This window comes from Ictalurus furcatus, chromosome 11 (genome assembly GCF_023375685.1).
Source record: "Ictalurus furcatus strain D&B chromosome 11, Billie_1.0, whole genome shotgun sequence".
NCBI lineage: Eukaryota > Metazoa > Chordata > Actinopteri > Siluriformes > Ictaluridae > Ictalurus > Ictalurus furcatus.
The window spans coordinates 13,705,854-13,718,587 of record NC_071265.1 but is presented as its reverse complement, the minus strand read 5'-3'; the positions used below and the strand labels follow the sequence as shown (position 1 = coordinate 13,718,587).

The 12,734-nt window shown below is 36.2% G+C and overlaps 1 protein-coding gene across 1 annotated transcript in view; it reads left to right on the top strand.

Moving 5' to 3' along the window:
* The first annotated feature begins 1,222 nt into the window (after positions 1 to 1,222).
* LOC128614649 (serine/threonine-protein kinase 4-like) overlaps positions 1,223 to 12,734 on the top strand; it is a 41,509-nt gene continuing 29,997 nt past the window's right edge. The window contains exons 1-2 of the mRNA XM_053636167.1: positions 1,223 to 1,569; positions 7,028 to 7,108. Of these exons, the coding sequence (XP_053492142.1) occupies positions 1,523 to 1,569; positions 7,028 to 7,108 (128 nt within the window). The 5' untranslated portion in view covers positions 1,223 to 1,522. The remainder of the gene's footprint in view (positions 1,570 to 7,027; positions 7,109 to 12,734) is intronic.

Below are 12,734 nucleotides of genomic sequence, written 5' to 3'. Positions count from 1 at the left end.
TAAATAACAACATAAAATTAAGATAACAAGAAATTAATTAATGTCTCCCTGCCTGACCAGGGGCTTTCTGTGCGCACACACTTGAAGAGCGTGCACAGAAAGCTGCCTCATCATGCGAGTACCAAATTGAGCTCTCTAATAAACCTGCTGATGTCTGTGTCATTTATGTTAATCAAACAACAAAACACAAAGAGAAAATCACTCACTCAGTCATTTGATTGAATAACTTAAGTAAATTTAATAAGAATCACGGTATCTCATTTTACATTTAATTGCTTTATTTAATTTCTGTAGTATTTCTTACTTGAATACTAGTGATAGACCTACCTGAGAAAACGATTCTTTATCGTGAAATAAGATTGTAGTCATATCTCCCACCCCTAAACATTAGCATTTGGTGATACCAGTATTGAATTTCACATATAATGTGAAATGTACTTATAATAAAATATCATAAACAATGCTGAAAGGGATTTTTTTTTCATGTTAGGAATTAAAATGAAAAAAAAAAGTTACAAGAACAGAGCTGTGTAAATGAGTTTGTTCTCATTCATAGACAGATTAAAAGCAGTAATAAAGTATGAAGCTTGTTGTTATGACCTGCTGCTGTTGTTTCTCTCTCTCTCTCTCTCTCTCTCTGCCTATATAACTGTGGGGGAGATGCATCAAACTGGTCCTCAAACTGGAGGACACAATATAGTGTGATACAATAACAAAAAAAGGTTCCTTTGTATTTTCATACACTTGTAATTTAATACAAGTTCTACATATACCTCTATATCCCTTTTTTTTTATTTTAAACCATTTTTTGATAGGAAACTAGTTGAGGTGCTGATGACATAAAATAAAAAATATTAAATGACAATGGCAAGATGTAATAGTGGTATTTTTTGTTACATATTTGTTTCCATTCATTTCTGAAGGCTCCAATATTAATTTAACAGCTCAGTGTTAAGTTTACAATTGCATTTTCAAGTCTTTTTTCAACTTAATTATTTCTCGGACTCGGCTGGACTCAACTCAGACTTGAATCCAACTTGGCCCCTTTTGGTCTCGATTCGAACACGACAAAGGTAGACTCGGACCTTACTTGGTATCGTGATACTTCAGCTGGTATAGTATCATAAGATATGTTTATAGTATCGTGACAACCCTACACGGTATAAATAATCTACTACTAACTAAACAAAAATCGTCAGTGGGGTTTTGAATAAAAATATCTGGCAACCCAGTTTCTCTCACACTGCGGAAGTCAACACGGGTGGATTAGTCAAGTGGATTAGGAACTTTAGTAGAAAATAAGACGTTTCACAAATGTTAGTTAATTATTAAGTTCACACGTTACGACGTACTAAGAAATTTTACATAGCTATTAAGCTGAAGAAGAGTGTAAGGAACGGAGTATTTAGTCATTTAGGTGTAGGTTTAATAAGCTTTGACCACCTGCAGTTAGACCACCTAGCATAAAATTAAATTCAAATGTCGGTCTTTAGATAGGTAACGTTAGCTATCATAACAAGTCATGACGGAAAGAAGAGAGCATGTACAGCTAAGGAACAACCCTCGCAGGTAATAATCATTGATGTTTAGTAATGTAATAAAGGTACAATATAACTTGCCGACAGAGTCAGTCTAGTCTAAAAGTGTTGGCTTGGTAGCAAGCTAAGTACTATTAGCTAACCATAAACTTAATGTAGCGACAGAAATGTTTGCTAACCTGCTGCATTAGCTGTGGTAATATACTCCAGTGAGCGTTAATACGAACATATATGTGGTGAATTATTATTGCGAGTTGGTTTTATTCAAGACGATGCCCTTTTTCATTTTGAGGAGAAAAAAAAAAAGAAAGAAGGAACTTTGGCTCGAACGTTACGTCGCCTTAACATGCTAAGTGGGTGGCTAGATAGCTAGCAAAGATATTCAGCTAAGTTCTTCTAACAGCGTTTTATCCACTGATAATCAGAAAATTATATACGAACATATATTAATAACGGAGCTACATAGCACTTGTTACACAGGACTGCTGAATTCTTGAGTCCCGATTGGTGTTGATTTGTCTGTAACAGTAGTACCGGCTGCAGTTCAAATCACAGGTTTAAAATTAATGCGCTTCTTCTAATTCTTATCGTTTCCACAGTAACAGCTACTTCACAGGGAGGAGGCTCCACATAATCTGAGCCTAATAATAAATGTATTGAAATAAAGTGTTATTTAACAAAAGGGAAAGGGTGATCATTAATATGATGAAGCTTTTTGTAAGGGGAAGTTTATTGAACATTTATGGGAGGAGTCTCCGCTGTTAGCTCTCTGTAACAGTCAAAGCTGAAGCTGCTCTTTTAAAGGCTGATTTGTACTTGCTATTAATTGTGTATACATGTATGCAAGACGGACACTGCACATATCTTGCAGTCATTTGGCCACAAGTGTCACTTGTGCATGTCCTCGGAAACTAACACAAAACGTCTGTGTGATGCAGTACCAACATAAACAGTGACATCAGTATGGCAGTATGAGACAATGTGTCTGCAACTGACTAAACAAATTAACATCATGTCTCAAATCACATGCAGTACTGTGCAGAAGTTTTAGGCACATGGAAAGATGCCTTCAAAATAATGGAATTAAATGTTTCTACATTTTAAAAAAAAAATACCGTAAAGAAAAGTAGCAAATGAAACAGTCAATATTTGCTGTGATAAAAATAGTAGTCTCTGCTACTTTTTGTGCAGTTTTATAAGGAAATTATTAGATCTGCAACAACTAATTGATAATAATTGATTATGAAAACTTTGTCAACGAGTCTCATTATTGATTAGTAGGTCTGCACGCGGTATGTTTACTCACTACTTTACTTGTCTCAAATGACATACGCTTACACTATGCACTGTGTGATCTACTGTCTAGTGTATGAATTTTAGAAAGGTACTATCATCCCAAATGGAACACTAGCGTTTTTTTTTGTTTGTTTGTTTGTTTGTTTTTTTAACTAACTGGAAGTATAAGCCACTTCCTAGTCAGTGGCGCATGACGTTATACACACGTAATGCGACGCCGCTAGCCAGAATACCCAACGAATAGTGAACGTCAGTAAGGAATAGTCACTGACAATGACTTTCTTCAGTTTACTGTTTGTCAACGTTACCTTTTATTCCCAACATGACTTCAGTCACCATCAGACGGAGGTGGAATCGTCAGGTGAATGAGGAAGAAAGTGTGCGACCTCCAAGTCCTCTAAGGCAGGAGAGCATTTTGTATTAAACACTGTGGAGAAGCTCAAACTTTATAAAGTGGAGTTTGTGTAGCAGGGAAGCATGATAGTGATGCTGTCGCGAGTTACTTAAAAGGTTTAGTTTAATTTAAGTTTATTGTCATTATATGTTGTATTTGCATGCTTGCAGTGTAACTTCTGTCGTTTATTATAACGAAAGGAAAATTGTTGTCAACGAATCTCATTATGGATTAGTTGGTCTGCGTGGGGTACGGGGCATGTTTACTCATTACGTTATTTCTGTTCTGAAAACAAGCACCGGAGAGTAAATACTAAAGTTGTGTCCCAAATGAAACAGAAACCACAAGGTGCAGTGAAAGTGAGTTTTTATTATTAATTTAGGACTGTAGTTTAATTCAGTGCTTTTTGTGAATCCATAAACATAATGCATAAATACTATAAAATAAGTTTTATACATATATAAAATTTATTTTATAGTATTTATGCATTATGTTTATGGATTCACAAAAAGCACTGAATTAAACTACAGTCCTAAATTAATAATATATATATATATTTTTTGTGTGTGTGTGTATTGGGTTCTTTTCTGTTTTGGACAAACAGTTGTGTAGTTTTAGTCTGAATTTATATTTGTAACACTCAGTTTGTGGATTTTATTTTAACCAAACAAAAAAAAAGGTACTGAACGTTTGCCCCGCCCCATCCGATTAATCGATCAATTGGAAAAATTAATCGGCCAACTAATCGATTAAGCCCTACTCGATACCAAAGTCAATACCACGGTATGGTATAAAAATAAATAAATAAATAAATATTTTTTTTAAATCTCTCCTGGAGGACATCCTCTTCTTGCTGATACTGGCAAAAAGAGAGAGAGAGGGGAAATTTTAGTTATCAAACACTGTCTGACAATAACTAATAAAACAGTGGAGGCTACAAGTGCTAAGGTGCACCCCTAAATGTGCGTGTGCGCGCGCACTCACACACACCCCTTATACTCTGAATGCAAGCATTAGTTTAAATTCACTGATATGGTGGCAGGCCAAAAAGATTTATTAAAACCATTAACATTTCAATAATTATTAATGACTTTAGGCTACATTTAGCTGACAGCACACGGGCTGAATGGCAATGCATGGTGGCCCATTCAGAAGTTGTTTATAACATTGCAATTTGTTAGCATTGTTAACAAATCACTGGCTATCGCTAACATTACACGGAGTATAACATTAGCTGGAAAGCAACGTGCCCTGCGATAAAATGAGTGTCTGCTGGAAGATATTTAAGCATACAGTCTGAAGCCTTTGTCTTTCTGCTTACTAAACGGAGCTTTGCAAGTGTTCTGACATATTTGATGAACGCTGTTAACGTTCATTTTTAGGAGCTTTTAAAGACACTGTGTATATAATTGCACCATTGCTGTTGCAGTGTCCAAACCAGAAGTAGAGGAGCCGTTGTGGTTATAATGCGGAAGTGTTTGTGCATGTAGCCTATTGCAGGTAGGAACTAAGTTGTGAGAGGGGGAATGAAAAACACTGTACCATGTGATTGGTCAGAGGACTCGTTTGAGCCACTTGTTTGGATATGACACTTTACTGCGTCATACCTAATATGCATAAAGGTAAGAAAATCTCAAGTCACTTGCTAGTCATGCTGTCACCTTGTCGCTCACCACTGTCTCTGCAAAAGAAAATACGTAGGAATCTGTACTGGTGCTTGACGGGGCTACAAAATGTTTGCCAACGAATTTTTGTTTATTGTCTCACCATTGTCTCTTGTCCCATAACAACTTGCCCCATCATATTTTATTCCTTACTTACGCAGCACAATAAATCACAGTTCAAATCATATTAAGTCAGTCTCTTTTTTTCCCCCCATTACTCCTCCCACAAATTGTTTCGAATCTTCCCCAAATTTGTCTTCAAGTAGGTTTTTTTTTCATATTCATTTATTCATAACATGGTGCCACTTTGCTGATATTTGATTGACATTGTAGAGTACATGACTTTGAATTAGGCTATGAATTTTCACATCTGCAACTCAATAGTGGTTACTATAGCATTCAGGTAACTATCTCTGAAACAATTTGTTAAAAATTTGTATGTAGCATTTGTCTGGTAGATTATAACTGTCTTGCCACGATTCACATGATTAGTTTGAAAACATGGCTGCCGTTGGGAAATTCGGCAGGCTTTTGACTGGGTTAAAACTCTGCCCACTGTGTTACCATTTTATGATGAAACATTTTTACCATTTCAGTTTTAATGAGAGTAGAGCTGGGTATAATAATAATATCAGCTCTGCAGTCTGGAATTCCATGCTAGCAGCAGCAGTCATGAAAGCTCAGCTGTATGAGGGACTTCTTGGGTGATTCTACAGTAAAAGAAAACATACCCGTGCATTTTTGGAATAATTCCTTTACATCTCAGTTGTCTAACATTGCTGACATTTTCATTGTTGAGCTGCTGCTCAAAGTTGCATGAGCAGACACACATACATCACATATTTAATTAATAATTATCATGACTATTTACATTATTTGTAATTTGTAAGATTTGACACTTCAATATACATATAAATAGGGCTATTTATATATACTTTTTAGGCCAGAAATTCCGTCCTTTTTCCTCTCGACAATTTTTTGACAGTGATATCTCAAATAAATATAGTTTTTATTTATTTATTATAGTTTTGATATTAACTATTTATTTATCTGAAGCCAGACATACTTTGATACATTTTATTTCATATTAATGAACTCAAAACACGGTGCATTTGTCTCCATCGCACAAGTTTGTAATATATTTCAGATCATGTCATAAACTGACAGATTTTTCTACATTGTTGTAATATTTTCCCCCAAATAATGTACATGCAAAACAAATACACCTCTAATGTCTAATTTAGCTTAACTTTTTATCAGCTGCCAAAAAATTGAATTTTTGTTTGTTTAGGAGGTTCACATTCAGCATTGAATTTATTTATGATGTCATGCTCCACAGTAGTGGTTAATGGCTCATATGAAAGTAGGCATTCAGGATTTTAAGAATTTGCACTTTTTTGTAAGTAGTTGTTTTTTCACATAGCATACTAGGTTTAAATATGATAATTCTATTGTAGAGGTTGTATACAGTGTTTTACTATCAAAAAAGCCTTAGTTGTGCTGTCTGTATTATCTCTGTGCCACAGTTATTGTGGAGTGGTGTGAATTGTTTGCCCAGCAGGGGGCTCACACCCTCTCCTTTCCCATTGTGCTGCTCACCAGAAGCTAAACACTGTTACGGTACTCTGCACACAGAAACCTATATAAGTGTCCTGACTGACCTTATAACAGATATGTGGCGATAAAATAATTCATTTGTTTATACTGATTGAAAATGTCTGATAAGTGTACTGTGAGAAAGAAGTAAAGTACACATACTAGAAATGTTTTATTTGATTTGTACCCAGTTTACTAACAATTAGTGTTGTTACAGTTAGTAATAAATGATTATAATTTGCCTGGTATTCTAAATATTGGGGATGCTGATGATTTTACAGAAGTGAGTTTATTAGGCCTATGTGTGTAAAAGAGAGAAAAAGAAAATAAATGATGATGTAGTCCTAAAACCTGCCAGCGATTTCCACAGGAGAAGCCTCTTCACATATTTATCGCCAATGACTATGGACTATTTTTACGTAGTCAAACAGGCTGAAAGCTTGCCTTTTTTGCAGTTAAAGCCAAGAGTTAATTCAGGGTAGGGTTATTCAGTTATGATATGGCCTTTTGATTTGTTGTATTTCTCAATATATCTTTAGGCAGCTGAAGAAGCTTAGTGAGGACAGTCTGACCAAGCAGCCTGAAGAAGTGTTTGATATATTGGAGAAGCTCGGAGAGGGGTGAGTAAAAATGAGGAACTTTCCAGTATTAAATTATGCATCACAGTATTTAACATGCATGCTGCCTAAATACACTTTAAAACTGCTGTCCATTCAGAAGCATTCTGTTTAACTTTTTCAGCAAATTCCAACAATTCTGTACATGTGAAAGGATTTTCCATGGAAATTGAAAAAAATAACAAAGATAAAATTGTTACATTTATTCCTCTGACTGTGGGTTGATTGCCAGATGATTATCCCATGGTTAAATCTACAGTCCCTTCTGAAAGTATTGGAACAGCAAGGCCAATGCTTTTGTTTTTGCTATACACTGAAGACATTTGGGTTTGAGATCAAGATGATTATGAGACGATGGATGAGAATTTCATCTTTCATTTTCTGATATTTACATCTAGATGTGTTTAACAACTTAGAATATGGCACCTTTGGTGGAAGACCACCCAATTTTTAGGTGAGCAAAAGTATAGGAAAAGATAGTGTTAATGTAAATTCAAGTAAATAACACTTAATATTTGGTTACATATCTCTTGCTTGCAATAACTGCATCAAGTTTGCTGACCTCACCAAACTGATGCATTCTTCTTTTGTGTTGCTTTTCCTGGCTTGTAGTGCAGCTTCCTTCAGTTGTTGTTTGGTTTTGGGGGTTTCTCAAAGTATTCGAATTAATCAAATTAAGACGTGAAGTATTCCTATTAGGGCTGCACGATTATGGCCAAAATGATAATCCCGATTATTTTTGATCAATATTGAGATCTCGATTATTTATCACGATTATTCATTGATTTTGGTGACAACATATTTTTATTGCACTTTCACATTTATTAAGTTTTCTCATGGCACAATATAACACACAAGTAGCCTGAGAGAACTTGAGCTGGTCAATTATGACACAATTTAGCAACATAGTGTGAGCCATGACAAATTAATTTACCTTCTGATAAACTAAATTTAATATTTTCAGTTAATTTTACAGACTGTATGCAAAAAAACAACCGTTAACCTGTTCCACCTTGTAAACAAATACAACAAACCTCAATGTTCAGTGTTTGAAGTCTGCTCCTCTTAAATATATTTAAAGCTACACTATTAGACATTTTCCACTGTCATGATTCTGGGCTGGAGTCAGTTCTCGAACCGCTCTGTGTTTATTGTGTATATATCTGAATAATCTCATATAGGATGTGATTGGGTGAGTTAATTTACCAGTCAGATGCAAAGCGCTTTAGTTTAACGGTGTTCATTAGGGACGCACCGATCAGGATTTTTACAGCCGATACCTATCCAGATACCAGTCTTTTTTTGTTTAAGCTTTAATCAGGAGGTCTGTCATAAACAGTTAAATGTAAGCTCTCTGCTCATGGTCACTGTTAATTGAATTAAAATAATAGCAATGAGATACTGTTGGTTAATTGATAAATAAACAAGCATAAAAGTTGAAGCAGTTGAAGACTCTTCATCATTGAAGTTGGAAGTTGCAGCAGATGTTCAGTGTTACTCTTCATCATAATGGCTTCTCTGCAGTATTTCCACACTTGTTCGGTTGACTGAGGAGATGAAACGCAGTGTGAAAGTAACTGTTGCGCAGTGTAGATGCATTTTGGATTTCCTATAGTTTTTATTCCAATTGTATTATACAACTCTGAACAGGTCACTCGCACCGGTGTGAATAAATATTTATTCACAGTCGCACAAAGTACCTTTCAGTTGCAAATGTGAGTGAAATGGTCGCACTGTAGAGCCCTGAGTTTATCTGCAAAGTTTTTTCCTGTTTGTCATGATGAGGTTTAATGTCCCTGACAACCTCATTTAGCATCGTGTTAATTTCATGATTTCTCCTTGCGCAAAGCGCTGGAGCTCAAAGCGAAGCTGGCAGCTCGAGGGCTAAAATGCTAACTCCATTTCGGGGTTTTGGCACTACAAATTTACGTCATCCTTGCGCCGCTCTATGTGATTGGCTGTAAGCGTAGGAAGCGCTTGATTTGATCTCCTACAGAGTTTTCTATTAGTGGAGGACGAACTTTAAACGTCAATATCGCAGTTGATCATGTTCATTTAATCGTGGGCAGTCAAAATCGTAATCTCGATCAATATCCGATTAATTGTGCAGCCCTAATTCCTATTTTAGTCGTATTATCGACGTGCATTACAGACATGTACACAGTATGCGGTTTCGGATGCAGCCCATGGCTTTAAGCAGTCGTCTATTTGTACGTAAAGCATGACAAATAATTAACTGCATGTAAAGCTTTCGTAAAATTAAAAATGGAACACCCAAAACTGTATATAGTACAGTAATGAAGACAAACTGTATGTTGATACATGAAATTCTGGAGGGAATCTCAGACGGTGTTGCATGGGGACATAACGTTAAACAATCTATGTTCTATAACATGTAAAACGTGAACATGGAAGGAGTATTCTAAAAGCGACTCATGTAAACGCCTTAAGCACAATATTGTCTTATTCAGAATAAGGTCAATAATTAGATTACTGCTGTCCATGTTAATGTAGGCAGTATGAGAGCTGTGAAGAAAAACTCAAAAACAACAGTCAGTGACCTCACCAACAGCAAGAAACACCTGTCGTTCACGTGTTCCAGTATTTTAATTACTTGAAAAATATGTAGGCCCTAACAAAATATGCATTGTTCTAAGTTGTTTAACACATCTAGATGAAAATATAAGGAAATGAAATCTGAAATTCCAGGGCTTGACATTAAGCATTGTCTCGTGGTTGTCCTTTGGACAAGTAAATTTGTTATTCACTTTTCCAAGTAAAAAAGTAATTTGCCCGGAGAGAAAAAAAGGGCCATTTTTCTACTGTGGTGTAAATATAATTATTTAGAAGCAATAGACTCTCCTCATTGTTCTATCAGCTCATAATACCTTACTTGAATCACTTAACTTTAAACAGCACCACACCAAACAGTGATGTGCTAGCTGGCAACAGCACTGTTGCGGTCATGGAAAGACACAAATGCATAAATTTAAAGAGCACCTATTATGCTTTTTCAGATATTAACTTTCATGTAGTGTGTTAGGTAGCTGTTTGTGAATGTAAAAATTCTGTAAAGATTCAAAAAACAAAAGTGCATGACAAATGGAGTTATTGACTCCCAAAAGAAAGAACCGATTCTGAACAGCTGAAACGAGTCGTTAGTAATTCCAGACTTATTTCCTTTATAACCCTACATAGGTTTGTAACAAAAAAAACAGCTTCTGGTCTTCATTGGCTGCTCGTGAACAACGTGTACTTTAATCCACCCTCAAACACTACAGTTGAAGTTGTGTCCTGAAAGAGTTAGATTCATGTCTAGATGATGTTGTTTTCTGCACTGCAAAAGCAAAACCACTTTGCATGGACTCCCACAGGATAAGGATGTAAAGCGTCAGTGGTAAAATAAATTTTTAAAACGATACCACAGCAGTTCAACTCCAACCTTTGTTTATGTTCCTGTCATTTCACTGACAACTGCTTCTCAAATCTAGCTTTAGCCAATGCAGGATTTGTGAAATGATTATTCATTAAAGATGGGGCTGTATCCACTTTATTCAGACCATCTTGTCCCTCTGGATCACAGCCTTTAAGTTTGATTATTTATTTATTTATATATTTTCTACTCAGTGTTCTAAATGGGTGGTTTTGTACAGTACGTATACGTGTGCAGTCAGTTCACTCTATTAACGTTTAGCTGTTAGCCTCTGCTAACTGGCTAACTCACATTATTTCCAAACTACATATGAACTTACTACTGAGAAAAGTCCTGTTCTTGTCATGCTTGCGATGGTGGTTTGAAGGGCTGTGAAAGTGGCCATGACAACCGCACCACTACAGTGGTAGTTTGAGTGCTGCTTGCGATAATCTCACAGCACAAGCAATGTTAATGTTTCTGCTTGAGTGAGCACTATGACAGGAATAGGACTGCAACAATTAATCGATATAATCGAAAAATAAATCGACAGCGAATTTCGTTATGGATTAGTTGGGTCTGTGATATCACTCTGGATAACCCCCATCAGTGATGGCATTTCACAATGGTGAAAAACACATTTGTATGAATAAAACACATTTTTGAAAAACAAAACACAGAGTGAGCTGCTGCGGGAAAAGTGCAAACTTTTGTCCAAAACATGAGAATGTTTTATATTAAGCGCTTCAAACAAACTTGTAAGTGTATTAACGTGGCTTGTTGTGTCAGATCCTGCGACAGATGCGTGTGCTGATTAATGTTCTCCAGACCTGTTTACTTAGAGCAGATGTTAAATTTTTATGTTTATATCCTTATAAATTTTAGAAATTCATGCCAGTATTTCCATTTTACAAAAAGGCTCGCCCTGACAGCCTTTTTGTCTCCATTAAACTTCACTGAATGAGCGCGAGTCCGTGCATGCACGTCAAACAGCACGCAGAGTCTAGGGGAGTAAAACATTCTAAACGTTGATCTTATATTGCTATATTATCATCTACAGTGTTAGTTATAAAACTGCCTGGTTTGAATTTAATAGCCTGAATATCACATCTATTATTTTCAACTTTACCAATTAAAAAATTCATGAAATCTTCGCTGCTATATAATGATATATTTTGTTTTCTTCTATTAAGATGGAGAGATAGACTTTTCTAACATCACTAAGAGATTTTCTATAGTTCAGAAGGCTCTCCTTCCATGCTGTTTGAAATACTACCAATTTGGTTTGACACCATTTATGTTATAATTGTCGAGTGGTCTGTTTTAGGGTATGTGTTTGATCATTATACCAGGGTGCTAGCTTTTTATCTCTAATTATTTTTCTTTTGAGTGGACCCACTCTATCTAGTGTGTAGCGGAGCGTTGACTCTAAGCATGAAGGAGTTCTATGGGATCAGATGGTGATCCAAATCTAACAGATGTCTCTGGGAGGTTATAGATTAAACGCGGTGCAGTAGCTGACGTGAATGTACATTTTACGCAGTAGTAGGGCTGCACAATTAATTGAATATCGATCGCGATTACGATTTTGACTGCCCACGATTAAATGAATATGATCGACTGCGATATTGCCGTTTAAAGTTCGTCCTCCGCTCATAGAAAACTCCACAACAGATCAAATCCAGCGCTTCCTAAATTTGTAGCCAATCACCATAGAGTGGCGCAGGGATGACGTCATTTTGTAATGCCAAAACCCGGAAATGGGGTTAGCATTTTAACGCTCGAGCTGCCAGTTTCGCTGCGAGCTCCAGCGCTTTGCGCGAGGGGAAATCATGACACTAGCACGATGCTAAATGGCACTACAGAGGTTGTCGGGGACATTAAACATCATCATGACGAACAGGAAAAAACTTTGCAGATAAACTCAGGGCTCTACAGTGTGACCATTTCACCCTCGTTTGCGACTGAAAAGTACTTTGTGTGACTGTGAATAAATATTTATTCGCACCAGTGTGAGTGATCTGTTCAGAGTTGTAAAATACAATCGGAATAAAAACTACAGGAAGTCCAAAATGCATCTACACCGCGCAACAGTTACTTTCACACTGCTTTTCATCACCTCAGTCAACCGACCATTGTTTTCATTTGATTTCATATTTTCATTTGGTTGATGGCATTTTTATTGTTACTTATCCTATATTTTGGGTATAATTTTAT